Below are 14,903 nucleotides of genomic sequence, written 5' to 3'. Positions count from 1 at the left end.
TATTCGTGGACTATATACATATAGTTACATGGACAACAGAGCATAGAAGGGATGGATATGAGTAACCTTCTAGTCCATTCACTGCTCCACCAAACAACATATTATAAGAGAAAAACTTAAAGAGTATATATTAACATCAGCAGCAACATCATTGTAAGAAACAATTCAGATTCTGACCTTGGAGACTAAAATCTTTCAAGTCCACATCACAAAGCTCATACACATTTGTCATCACACCCCCCTTCTGCGTAGTGGGAACAATTCTAACAATTTTTAGGCATTTCCAAATTCCTATAACTAAAATTAAAAATCTGCATATGTATTTCTTCATAATCGCAATCCTTAGATCATTGCCAACCAAACGAGTCCTAAGTGCTATTTGGACTTAGAATTTACATCCAAAATTAGCATATACCTCAACCATATCAAACAGAGGCAGAATAAAAAATAAAATAAAAGATATTCATACGACATCCCTATGTAATAGGAGTAGAACAGAGGATTACAATAAGATGCAATTTCTATAACTATAGTATAATATTAAACATGAATATAATATCCAGCAAACTGGAACATATTTTTTCATTGTAAGGAAACATATGTTGTGAATATCGTGCAACTCTCTTAATTTGTAAGTTGATATAGTACTTAATCCAAACTCTCATGCAATAACACCTGGAATAAATGAGTACAGTCGTCAAACTTTCTTGGTATGCAAATTCGACACTGCTCTTTAAACAAGTCTCTGCTTCACCTTCTTCGGCCAAACCTGTTAGGAAATTTTAATTTGCCATTTACAGTGTGAAGAGGTAGAGAAACTAGAATTGGATATATGGAAACTCAAACCAATTGAATATATCCACATTCTCTACAATCATTGAAATATGGAAATAATTGTTGGTGAAGCTGAATCTTACCAGTGTGAATTTGAAGAAATGTTTGATGCACAATAATTCCGTCTTCACCTCCTAGCTTCTTCTCCAGCTTCTACATCTTTAGCTTCAACTTCAGCTTCTCCATCTTTAGCTTCAACTTCAGCTTCTTCTTCAACTTCATCTTTAGCTTCTTTTACTTCAGCTTCATCACAAAAACATTGTGTATTATAAATATAATCTCGTTGAGAGGAAAAGTAGCGTCCAATTAACCATTTTGGGATAAGTGTGTGCATCTTAGTCTTGCAAGTTGATATACTTAAACCAAAACATTACAAGTTCATATCTATTTGACTAACTTAAAATTTGATTTCTAACTTTTTTCTTATGTTTCCAATCACAACACAAAAAACCTTCATACTTATTTCTTCATAATCCCAATCCTAAGATCATTGCCAGCCAAATGTTTGGACCAAGAAGTTTCATCCAAAATTATTATCCAAAGTAGGATCTACCACTAATCATAGAGAACAGAGCCAGAATAAAAAATAAGAAAAAACACAAAAGTCCATCACACCATATTTCAGCTGCGGAAATCATGGAAAAATAATAGTACTAATATCACTTATAAAACACAGGACAACATTTTCTATTCCAAAAATGAAGTTTCACTTTCATATACTACTTCAACTGTAGAGGACGGTGACAAGATCGTTTTTCAAATTCCTCAAGTTAAAATACATGTGACAACAATCTAATCGTTAGATGAAAGATCAAGACATGAATACAAAACAGGGGGATTTTGTTTGATACTAATATACAAGAAACAATCAATCCAAACTTCTTAAATACCTTACGAATAATCATGTTTTCATGCAATAATCATGTGTAAAATGAGTATAATTGTGAAAGTTTCTTACTGTACGAATTTTGTCTTTGCTTTCGCTCCAAGAAATCTCTCCACATTTCCTCTCTGCGCACTGCATCATCATCATCTGTTCCCCTCACCACTCCTACTTCATCACACCATTTTATTGTCAGATGTTTCAGTCGAAAGCATGGAAAAATATTATCACAGTAATATAACATTGAATATTATCATAAATTGGATTTAAAAAGGTGGGAAATGAGTGGGGAAAATCGCCCACGTTACAAATTATGTAAAAGATTACAAAATTGTTGAAGAATATATATCTTCCACTAATTTCCATCAAAGAATTAAAACGCATCTATAATATAAACAAAAATATAGAGAATGGTACATATTTGCACATTGTACATAGAGCAATGTGCTTATGTACAAAAATATAGAGAATGGTACATAGAGCAATGTGCTTATGCAAAACATAACATATTTGTCTCATTGTTTTATTGTTAAACGAAAATGTCCAACTGGTAATTGCAAATTACTCAACCAAGATACTTGCAATTACCATAAGAGTGGGGCGTTTTTATTAATGAGATAAAATTGAATACTTATCCTAAAAAAGACCCAAACTAGTATAATCAAAATAGAAACAACACAAGTTGTATAAATGAATGAAGTGAGATGGAGGTGAGGAAATAGACAAAACAAAACTATTGATACTCACGTTGTCCATCAATCCAGATGTAGGGGATATGGGAAATGTCGGGCCATTGGGAAATGTCAAAACATACTCGTGGGCAGTCTTTTATATGTAAGTATTGTAACTTAGCGATGCACCGTATCACATTTATGGGTAGACGCCTTAACTTCTTGCAATTACCTATATACAACACCCGTAGGTCTGACAAGTTTCCCAACCAATCAGGTAACTCTTCCATTCCAAAATTCTCCAATCTTAATATTTCCAGAGCAGTGAGAGTTTGAATTGATTCCGGCAGACTTTCCCAACCTTCCCTCCCCTTCAATTCTAATTCATGAATTGGGAAGCTGCATCCTTGCAATATGACATCAACAATCCCCATTGATCCCAGCACACTAAAATTTAATACCAGGCTATGACTAATACTAAAATTAACAGCCGAAAATTGAGGAACACCAAGAATTCTCAACCATGTTAGACGGGCCAATTTCGGCAGATAGTCAATTATCTCAGCTACATTCTTTAGGCTACTTAAATCCTCCAACCTCAGTGTCTCAAGCGAGGATCCTAGCAGTTCACATGGCAGATAAAGCAAAGCATCGCAGTCCACAATCTCCAACTCTTTAAGGCATGTGAGGCTTCCTTGTGATTGTTGTACGCCCATATGTTCCAAATTTCGACACTCTTTTATAATCAACTTCTCCAAAGATTTGATGCTGCATAGACCGTCTGGTAGTCCTCTCAAATTGTAGCATTCCTTTATCTCCAATACCGACAGATTGGGATTGCTATTGAATAACCAATCTGGGAGGAAAATAGCTGGAAAATTCGTCAATTGATTGCAACTTTCGATCTCCAAGCGTTGGAGGTGAGGAAATAGCTTGACACCACTTACACCCACTGATTCTGTGTGTACCCACTCTGTCAGCCTAGGCATGTTATACATTTCGAGGCTTTCAAGAGCTGGAAAAACAATACAGTGGGATTTATGGGCAGAAGATTTTATGGACTTCACATTACTCAATCCATACAAACGAAGAAGCTTGAGATTTGGCAACTGCCCTAACATTGATATTTCTTCACATTCAGAGCACTTTGAGAGAGTTATCTCAACCAAATTGTTAAGTGGTACACAAGAGGTTTGACCCACTTTTTCAACATCCATCTTTCGAGTCCATAATGGAAATCTTTTTCCCTTGAATCCTTCAATCCTTAACTTCTTCAAATTTGAGTGAGGTTGAAGGCCTTCCAACACATCCTCATCATTTGTAGTTTCACCTTCTCTATTCCGATCCCACTTCAAGTTCAACTCCAATAACTTTGACTTTTTATGTAGATTTGCTTTCTCAGCCTCTTCCTTGTTACCAACCTTTTCCAGCCTTGAAATTGTCAAACTTCCTTTGAGATCATCCAAACATCCAAGTTCTTCAATTTTGAAGCCACTCCTCTCGCCCACCCTAAAATACTCTAGGGTTCGGAGAGAAGTTAATAGCCCCATCTCCGCAGGCAAATCTACGTCTTCCTTAACATAGAGATGCCTTAAGTTAGTCAAGTACTTCAAAGTGCTTGGAAGTTGAAGTTGCTCTGCTACATAACGTACCTCTGCTCTCAATGTTTGCAAGTGAACCAGTTTACCAATCCAATCCGGAAGACATGTAATATTTGATTCGTTGATATTAAGAACTCTCAAATGTATCAACTTCATGATAGAACTTGGCAACTCATCAACCAAATCATTTCCAAATGTTAAAACATGGAGACATTTGAAATCTGAGAACATATTACCATAACTCTCATGCATGTACAATAATGTTCGCAAATATTTTGCATTTTTTTCCAAAACATCCTTTGACTTGTCTTCAAGGAACATGTATCGAACTGGGAAGATGCCAGATGCATTATGAGAACCTCCTAAAACAGAACATGCAAGATTATGCACAAGATCGTGCATCACATATTCCACCTCGCCAAAATTTCTTCCTGCATTTTGCAGTAGAGAGTTGTCAAGAAGAATATTGAAAAAGTTTTCTCCCACAAATTCCAAGTCATTATTTTCATCAGCTTCGAGAAATCCTTCTCCCATCCAATACTCAATCAATTCATGCTTTTTAAATCTGCAACCTTTAGGAAAAACAGAACAGTATGCAAAACACTTCTTGAGTGATGGTATAGACAATTCATCATAGCTCAACCTCAATATATTTGTGATATGAGCTCCTTCCTTGTGTGCAAGCCATCCCCCTTCGATTGAGATCCATTTTTCTTTAGTTTTATTTCGCAATACTCCACCAACTACGTTAGCAGCTAACGGCAAACCTTTACATCTTTTCGCAATTTTTTCCCCAATAGCCTCAAATTCCAACGGGAATTCTTTTTTACCAAAGCATTTTTCTTTGATAATTGACAAACAATCTTGTTCGGATAACTCTTTCAACTTGTGTGGACAATGTGGACTCACAATTGAAGCGACCTCCATAATTCTGGTGGTAACAACAATAACATTTCCCTTAATAGAACTAACGCCCTTCAAGGAATTGATAAAATCTTCCCATTTGCTAAGTTCTTGATTCCAAACATCATCAAGAATAAGAAGATATTTTTTTTCTTTCAATTCTTCTCCCAGGTTTTGCATAATATCTTGCCTACTCATCTCAGCTTCAACTTTTTCGGGATTCAACTCTTTGAGGATTTTCTTTAGAAGAGCCATTGGATCAAAAATTTGCGAAACATGCACCCAAACATGTAATCCAAACAGATTTTCTTCTTTTAGAAGATGAAAGACTTTCCTAGTAAAAGTTGTCTTCCCCAATCCTCCCATTCCCACAATAGCATGAATAGAAACACGTTCATCAGTTGTGATACAAGCGGTAACCTTTTCAACTAATTCTGACAGCTCGTCATCTCTTCCAATAAAAATTGGATCAAGAGTGAAACAGTCAGTTTCACGAGACACAACAGGCAAAGTGGGCACATTGGTGGGAGGCATCTCTTTGAGGCCAAGCCCGGCTCCCTCTTTGTGAATGGCCTCCAAATTCTCATTGATTTCTTGGATCCTAAGAGCCATATTTCGAGAGCGTGAATATTTAACGCATGGTGAGAAGCACGAGAGTACCTTTTGTTTCATGGGTTTGACGGGTTCATTGGGCATGATGGGCTTGATTTGTTTGCAGAGGAGATGATAGTTGAACTCATCCAAAACGTTGTCAGCATCGAAGGCCACATTTTCAAGCTTCTTGAGCCAGCTTTTGACAGCATCACCCGGGATGGTACGCATCTCTGCATCGTTCAAGAATTTCTGGATCGTGTCCAGACTCAGAGTTAACTTTTCTGCTTCTTTGTTGAGGCCTCGCACAAGAAAGAACTCTTTCTTGGAATGGTCGATGAGGTTTTGAACAAGAACTTGAAGGACGGTGGCAGCAGCTTCTCCCTCCATTCTTTCAGCTGATGATAACTGTTTTGTTTCAGAGAGAAGGTTTAGAGTTTAGGAATGGAAATGTATTCTTGGTGCAATGAGGAAAAGAGGGTAGAATTGGAAAAAATTACCAAATCTGAATTTTGATTAATGAATGCTGAAAACATAAATTGAATAATACTACAGTAGTAGTATTAAATTTAGTGGCTGAGTTAAATTGTGAATTATATGGGCTGGGCCTAATTTTTGTATTCTTTTGGGCCTCATGGCATGTTAATAAAGTTGATTCTCCCACTGGCTATTTAAAAGTCAATACGGGCCTGAAAATTTTGAATCTTTGCATTTCCTTGGTTATTTTCCAAAAAGTGAATATTTTGAACCAAATTCATATTTTGGTTATATGGTTAGCGCCGAAAGACCCTAACGTTAAATATAATCACAAATGAAGTTTTTTAGCCACTTTTCGGACGAAAATGTCCAAATAGCATTAAGAACATTTTTGGCAATCCCTAACTTCTTATGTGATTTCCTAATAAGTTCTGGTACTTCATACTTGATTAAAGTTTTGTCAATAATTGTACAGAAAAAAAGTTCTTGTATCCCTCTATTTCTAGTTAGTGGTAACAATATACTGGTTATATTAAATGATATAGTAATTATTTTCTTGAAAAAGATTTCACATTTATTAAATGATATAGTAATTATTTTCTTGAAAAACTAACATTTAAGACGGTTTTTATGATTGATATTTTATTAAGAATTTTAATTTATATCAAACTGAAATTTTTATCATCATATGAACATTAAATCTTTAGATATAAATTTGCATAGTTTCTTGCCATTCATGATAAAACTGAAACATGAATAATATTTTGAAAATATTCAAGCATGTGATATAAGCTATTTAATTCTTGGAGATTTTTTTTATTAATAATAGTATTTGAGATGAAGACAATGTAAATTTATTAATTAATACTGAAAAATTTAGGAAATTTTCATAATAAATAAATTGATCTATAAATCAGTTTAGAAAAAACAAATAAAAATTAGGGGAAAAGAAACACGGAAAAATACCAAAAAATGAGTTTTATAAGGAAGAAAGGGTCCCATTTAATTATTTTCATATTAATTAATGTAGATAAGGATAAATCTGTATATATAAAAAAAATTATAAATTGTAAATAATGACAAATTTTTAATTACGTATGAAGTACCATAACTTATTAGAAAATTACATAAGAAGTTGCTTGTAGAAATGTGACAGAAGTCACATGTCAGCAATATAATGGAGTGACAAAAATGCCCTTTTAGGGCTTGAGGGCGTTTTGGTCCGAAAAAACATGATTCGTGATTATATTTAACGTTAGGGTCCTCTGGCGCTATTCTTTTTTATTAGGGGCCTATGGTGTCAGAACCAAAAAAGGTGAGACTTTTGAGGCAGTTCACTTTTAAGAAATGAGAAGAAAAGTGAGTAGAAAAAGTTAGTGGAATGTAGGTTCCACATTTATATATGTTTTTATAAAAAAATGTGAGTAATGAGTTAGTTGAAAGTGGGGTTCATTTACCAAAAAAGTTAAAAAAGGCAATGTGGACAACATTTTGCGGACGGACTGAAATGACAAAACTGGGCAACATTTCACGGACGGAGGGATTAAGATAGATGAAAAAGTAGAAATGAAAAAGTAGAAGAGAAAGTGTTAGAAAAGGAAATGACTTACTGAGCTTGGGACATCCAAAAAAAGAATATGCATCACTTAAGAGCATCCACAATAGCATCATACTAGCAATAGCCTAGCCTATGCCTTAGCCTAACATATAAAATTGACAAATACGATTTAATTAATTTTAATTATTGGTGTTTATCAAATATTAAAAAAATAAAATGCAATAAGTGTTAGGTTTGGTATACTGAAAAGCATGTTTCGAGCAAGTTTCGCTCGAATAGAATCTTGCTTGTATATGTAAAACTCTATAATCCACTTTTAACCCGATTCATATTATTCGAGCAGTCTCGCATGAATAGAATCACTATTATTATTACATTGTGTTTGCTTGTGCATTTATAAGATGTTTTATAAACATTTAAATGTATAAGAAGCAAACAAAGTCCAAGTCTTTTGTTTAGTAGACCGGTTGTGGGCGGCGTCCACTTTAAGGTAACACGGTCATATCTATGCAATGCTTTGCAAAAGAAAAAGAAGAATTTCACAACCTAGATAGGCTTAGACTACCTATCGTGAAAGGTTACAAAGTCAGTCTACATATGTTAGTATTGAGCATACGGTATTGATTATGCACTACTTTGACTTATCAAATGGTGCGGGTTTTTCGCAACCCAATAATCCTGATATATTGGGTAGTGGTGATTAATATCTAGCGGTGCTAGGATTGCTATTATGTTGAATCGTGCGCGAGGTGAGTCTCGTTTGATAATGTCCTCAAGAGGAGCTCGAACAAAGTTTTATTATTCGGAAAACTGGCCAGTTGGAATTTTATTACTCTATGAATAATAAATAAATGTTTCTTGCTAAGTCCATTCTTGGATTTAATAAGATATTAATTAATTAAGTCCATAGCAGACATTAATTAATTAATGGACATTTATATCTTAAGCGCGGGAAATAAATAATAAATAACGGAAACCCGGATTACTTGTAATTTCGGATTTGGATGGGGAGAGTTCAATATTACTTCTGTAGTGGCTGCTCGTAATATTCCAATATAAGCTTGTATTAAATTGTGGGTTCAATTTAATTAGTAAAAAGTTAATTGGGGGAGCCCATATCCAAAACCTTCCATAGATCTAGGCCCAAAAGGAACTTAATATAAATAGGAGAATAAAAGAGACATGAATCATAATTTTTATATAGCAAAAATTTCGTCTCCCTCTACCTAGAGGAGTTCGAATTTCTCTCCTAATTGGAGAATGATTTCTTCTGTGTTCTTTATTCGATTCCTAGTATTTGATGAGATCAGCCCACCCTGATATCGAGCCAGAGAGAAGATCCGTGGTCTAGTATTGAAGATCATCATGGGGAAGGCGCAAGCAATCGTCGATTCTTTGGAGAATCAAATCGGTAACTCTAAATCATAGTATTCTTGTTTAGGATTTACATTCTATGAGCATGAATTATTTGCGTTCTTATATGCAATTTGATTATTTAACTTGTAGATAATTAATCCCATAATCGGTCAAATAGATCTATAGATCTGATTTATTTGTTTATGCATGTCTTCCGCTGTGCGAGGGGCACCAAACCCTATCCATAAGTAGTAAATATAGAGTATAAATAAAAAATTTAAGAATAAAAATATAAATGAAATCGGCTAGCCGATCGCTCGCCGCACAATAGGCGGCTAGTGATCGACTAACCGGTTAGTCCACCCCCGACCTCTCGTCCGTCGAGTTAGCCTAACGCAATAGTAGACTAACGCCACGCCCAAGCCACTAGCCAGTGGCTAGGGCGGGCATTAGTCCACTATTGTGGATATTCTAATAAGAGTCATGTGAAGATGGTTGGCTGCTGAGGTCAGTCATGAGAGGGAAAGTTGCTCAAGCTGGAGCACGTTTTTAGTTCAGATGTGAACTTTTAATGTCAGCCGTGAGATCAGTTTCAGATAGATAGATTGAATCTGGACCGTTTGTTTTTCCTTTTTTGTTTTGCCTTTTCTTACTTAGTCGAAGAGTAAGGGTTTTAATCCCCAATTCTCTAATTCAATTTGTACTGGTACTCAAGTTTTGATTCACAGAATATATTCAAGATTCCTCTTCCGTTCCAATTCAATTCTTGTTCTTGTTTTACACTTGTTGCTCAATCGATTCCGGACGTTCTCGCCACCAAGTGGCACCGTCTGCGGGAAGTGTTTTGTTCGGAGAAGTTCGGAGATTGGTCGAGAATGGCTTCGCGATTTGAAGCAGAGAAATTCAATGGCAAGAATGACTATGGGCTCTGGAAGATGAAGATGAAAGCTCTATTGATCCAGCAAGGATTAGCGAGTGCGTTACAGGCCAAAGATCCAGAGGAGAAGGGGAAAACACCGCTCGATGAGAAAGCGAAGCAACGATAGGAAGAGGTGTCGATGAAGGCGCATAGTGCGGTGATCCTCTGTCTTGGGGATAAAGTATTGCGGGAAGTGCAAGATGAAACCACCGCAGGTGGAATTCTCAAGAAACTGGATGAATTAAATCTGGGTTAAGTCTTTAGCTAATCGACTTTACCATAAGAGAAGGCTGTATTCCTATTGCTTTATGGAGGATAAGTCGATTATGGAAAAATACGACGATTTCACAAAATCAGTAGATGACCTAGAGGTTGTGGATGTTAAGATGAGCGTTGAAGACAAGGCGATTCTTGTGTTGAATGCCTAGCCGAAGTCATATGACCAGATGCAAGATGCTATACTATATGGGAGAGATAAGCCAATAACTCTGGCTGAAGTTCACTCAGCTTTGATGGCAAAAGAACTGCAGAAGGGTATGGGCAGACATCAAGATGTGAAAGGGCAAGAATCTGAATATCAAGAAATTCAAGTCCAAAAAAGGAGGCAAGAAGGACTCTACTAAGCCTAGTTCTAAGGATCAAAAGGAGACAAGATCCTGCCACTGGTGCAAGAAGCCAGGGCATTTGAAACGAGACTGCTTCGCGTGGAAGAAGAAGCTGCTACAAATAAGCAAACCTCTGATTGTGTGCAAGAAGTGGAGAATGCTCATGCTCTTAACATAATGGAGGAGGTAGAAGAGAGCTCCTGGATTCTTGACTCATGATGCAGCTTCCATATATGTTCAAAGATCTGTTGGTTTGATTCTATTAATGGTTTCAAAAGGTCAAGATATGATGAATGTGTCTATATTTAGAAGAGAGGTAGAGCTGTGGTTGCGTACTTGCTACTATATGTAGATGATATGCTAGTGGCAGGTGAATGCAAGAGAGAAATCCAAAGAGTGAAGGATGATCTCAGCAAGGCCTTTGATATGAAGGACCTTGGTTGTGCTAGCAGAATTTTTGGCATGAATACTGTAAGAGACAGAGGCAAGAAAGAGATATGGCCCAGTCAGGCTGATTATGTCAGGAGAGTGATTGAAAGGTTTAAGATGGAAGAGGCTAAGGAGGTTGGAACTCCACTGGCATTACACTTTAAGCTGTCAAAACAGCAAACACCAAAGAGTGAAGAAGAAAGACAGGAAATGCAACTAATACCTTATACTAACATTGTGGGTAGCATTATGTATGCTATGATTGGTACTAGGCCTGATGTGGCTCAAGCTATTAGTGCTCAAGCAGATTTATGGCAGATCATGGCAAACATCACTGGCTGGCTCTCAAATGGACCCTTAGGTATCTGAAAGGTGCAAAGGAGTATGGTATCTTGTACAAGGGCAATGAAGAGCTGAAAGGGGAAGCTTTGGTGGGGTATTGCAATAGTGATTTTGTTGGTAACATTGATAATAGGAAATCGCAGACAGGTTATATTTTCACTTTGTTTGGTGGGGCTATCAGCTGAAAATCGACATTGCAGAGTGTGGTGGCCTTGTCCACCACTGAGGCCGAGTATATGGCTATCACAGCTGCAGTGAAGGAAAGTTTTTTGCTGAGGGGCATTGCTGGAGAGTTTGGAGTGGTGCAGAGGACGATTCCTATAGGCGGCGACAACAGTGGTGCTATAAGTTTGGCGAAGCACCGGGTTTTTCACGAACGCAGCAAGCACATAGACGTGCATTATCATTTTGTGAGGGAAGAGATTGAGAAGGCGAACATACTTGTGTTCAAGGTGGACACAGAGGATAATCCGGCCGACATGCTAACTAAGCCACTGAACAGAGAAAAGTTTGAGTTGTGCAGGGAGTTGGTCGGCATGAAGAAGAGGAGTTAGTGAACTCAAAGTCAGGCAACCAAGGTGGAGATTTGTGAATATGGTTGGCTGCTGACTTGAGGTCAGTCATGAGAGGGAAAGTTGCTCAAGCTGGAACATGTTTTTAGTTCAGCTGTGAACTTTTAATGTCAGCCGTGAGATCAGTTTCAGATAGATAGATTGAATCTGGACCGTTTGTTTTTCCTTTTTTGTTTTGCCTTTTCTTACTTAGTCGAAGAGTAAGGGTTTTCATCCCCAATTCTCTAATTCAATTTGTACTGGTACACAAGTTTTGATTCACAGAATATATTCAAGATTCCTCTTCCGTTCCAATTCAATTCTTGTTCTTGTTTTACACTTGTTGCTCAATCGATTCCGAACGTTCTCGCCAACAAGACAGAGGGAGTAAAAATTAACCAAACATTTCTACAACTCCTTGACAAATGTATAGTAAATCCAATCCTCTAAGTGACATCTAGGGCGGGCTTTAGTCCACTACTGTGGTTCGAAGAGTTGGCAGATATATAGTTTCAAAGTCCATCTAGGTGACATCCTCTTATTCATACGGTACTAGTAAATCCAATCCTCTAAGTGAATGAAATACAATACTTAATTACATTGTTATTTCCATGATTGGTTTGGGGGTTTGATTTAATGAGAGTTGATCGAGTCATTTATGAGTCATTATTTTTTTTTTGGAACCTATGCACGTAATATCTATCTTGATCGAGGACAAGCAACAAGACTTAAGTTTGTGGTTATTTGATGTTAATCAAATAGCTTGATTTACACTTTAGGTTTCACGAGATTGAAATGTATTTTGAGCCTCATAATACATGTAATTTCTCTTGGGCTGGAGACACAAAAGAAGTCAGAGATGACGGACCCGCATGCATTGCATACATAGAACACGGCCTACGCATTTTGTAGGATTATATAAATTTATTTCTTAAGTGTATAAGAGTAACAAATAACAATTTTTTACATTTTATAGAAATATCCAAATTTATAGAAATATTGTAAATAATTTTCATATTATAGAAATATCCAAATTTATTTTCTTGAGTGATAATACTTAAAAAAACAAATTTACATGCATATGATTAACATAATAGTAAAAAGAGGAAAATAATCTCTTTATTTATGTGGAAAAAATTGATGGAGGAAGGACCACACTCTCAAATAGTCCTTAAAACAAAGCGTAGCCGGTCAACATAGTCCAAACTAGAACCTGAGATTTAAATGGAACTGAAATTCCCACTTTTAGAACTGTGGGTCGGTTTACTAGTGTCAAAATTTCGGAACTGAAACCGTAACTGCTAAAGACCGGCGGTTCAGAACCGAAACCCGAACCGATTGTTTTCGAACCGAAATCGTAACTGCGAAATCTGCTCAAGGTTCGGTTCCGGTTCAAGATTTTCCGAAACCTTAATCGGCAGTTCCGGAACCTTGAGCATGTCAAAATAACCCTTAGCGCAAAGTATGGTTTTTCCATTCTTATAGCATTTATAATAATCAAATGACAAATCAACAGCTTAAATCCATTTAAAGTGAAACTAAATAAAATATCACAAACCAGCAAAGTAAAAAAGGCCAAGATCCCTCAATGAATGGGTAGAACTATTAGGAGACATACCTTAGAGTTCTTCTAGATAGGAGTATATTTTCTTCTTCTTTTTTGCTCTTGGAAATGATTATTGTGAATAGGCATTGGTATTAGTTTCCGTCTCGCACATGTATAATATTGTATCCATTAAATAAACTAATATATATTTGGCATTGGTTAGTTGAGACTATTGAAAGTGCCAAGATTCCAAGCTGTGATTACAACATAATTAACTAATTAGTAGGTACTCAGTGGATTAATTGTCTACTATGGCGGCAGTTTTTAATTATATAACCCTCTGGTACATCCAATTTGTGAAGTCTTGAAAAAAGAGTCCAACATAAATATAATAAATAACAAGTGTGAATGTAGAATTTCAAAGTTTATTCGAAGACTCATATAGTACCCACCGCTAAATTTGAAATTCGATCCCAGCATGAAAGAACAAACAAAAATATGACAGCGAAATAATATTATAATGCGTACTCTAACAACTTATGCTTAATACTCCCTCTGTCCACTGTTAGGAGTCTCATTCATGGTGGCACGGGTTTTAAGAAATATTAAGTGGAAGGTGGGACCCTATTACCATTTATGGTAAAAGTGAACCAGGACTCTTATTCACGGACGGACTAAAATCGAAAAACGGGACTCCTATTCACGGACAGAGGGAGTAATGGAGAATATAAATTTTTTGAATTCTAACATTTTCGTTGATATTTTCCAAACAAACAAACAGAGCAGCACTCATGAGGCGGATCAACAATTATTCGATCGTTCATATAAGAATTTTATATGAGGCAAAGTAGCATATTGGGGAAGAAAATGGAAACATTAAACCCCTAAATCAGAAACATAGACCAAAATCTCTTTTCCGAAGTGAAAAATTATTTTGCCACTGTTACTCTTCTCAGTTAATTATGCCATAATCCTCAATTTTATGCGTTTGATGAACATCAAAACATTTACTAATTTAACACACTATGAATAGGGTCAATTTTTTTTATTTAGTCAAACACAAACTATTATCCAGATTAATTAATATTAATTGACTATTCATTAAATGTTTCTTTTTCTTTTATTGGTTAAGTGTCACAAAATGGGTCAAGATTGTAAATTAACTATTTGGGCTTGTGATAATAACTTCTTCATTATTTGGTACATTGTTCAAAATCTTATCTTTAGCTGCTTCAAACTACAAATATTTTAGATTTTTAGTAGTCTGATTGTTTCTATCATTATTTGCATGTGACAACACCATATGAAAATTTTGAAATAGAAAAACGGCGCTGTTTAATTTGGGCTTTACTAAATCCTAAATTTAAGTCCAATTTATATAATTTGACAGGCTCAATAACGTCTCAATCTGTCACTTCACCTTTTAGGTTTTACGGAAAAACTGAGATAAAATTCAAAATTCACTGCAATTTAATCTTGAGTCATTACTTCAACAATCGCTCAGAAAACTTAGTACGGTTCAAGTTCGAGTTGTCTGCAGGGTGCTTTGAACTGTATTAGTGTATTCGGAGGTGGCGAAGAGGTTCGAACTTTGGACAGGGGATTTCCAGCTCAGGATCTTGACGATGACGAGGAAT

At 36.1% G+C, this 14,903-nt stretch overlaps 1 protein-coding gene across 3 annotated transcripts; it reads right to left on the bottom strand.

Annotated features, from left to right (window-relative positions):
* Positions 1 to 522: 522 nt before the first annotated feature.
* LOC125201001 (disease resistance protein RGA2-like) lies at positions 523 to 13,428 on the bottom strand. 3 transcript variants are annotated; one of them, XM_048098863.1, is made up of 6 exons: positions 13,339 to 13,428; positions 4,041 to 5,891; positions 2,465 to 3,962; positions 1,793 to 1,888; positions 918 to 1,077; positions 523 to 769 (listed from the first exon to the last, which is right to left on the bottom strand). In XM_048098863.1, exons 2-5 carry the CDS (start codon positions 5,871 to 5,873, stop codon positions 962 to 964), a joined length of 3,543 nt encoding a protein of 1,180 aa, XP_047954820.1. In that variant the 5' UTR covers positions 5,874 to 5,891; positions 13,339 to 13,428; the 3' UTR covers positions 523 to 769; positions 918 to 961. The 3 variants fall into 3 exon arrangements, with proteins under 3 accessions (XP_047954820.1, XP_047954818.1, XP_047954819.1); XM_048098861.1 differs by having other exon boundaries at positions 2,465 to 5,891; XM_048098862.1 differs by having other exon boundaries at positions 1,793 to 1,885; positions 2,465 to 5,891.
* Between the last annotated feature and the right edge of the window lie 1,475 nt (positions 13,429 to 14,903).

Source organism: Salvia hispanica, chromosome 1, assembly GCF_023119035.1.
Source record: "Salvia hispanica cultivar TCC Black 2014 chromosome 1, UniMelb_Shisp_WGS_1.0, whole genome shotgun sequence".
NCBI lineage: Eukaryota > Viridiplantae > Streptophyta > Magnoliopsida > Lamiales > Lamiaceae > Salvia > Salvia hispanica.
Note: the sequence above shows the minus strand (reverse complement) of the source record. Positions and strands in the feature narration are given on the sequence as shown.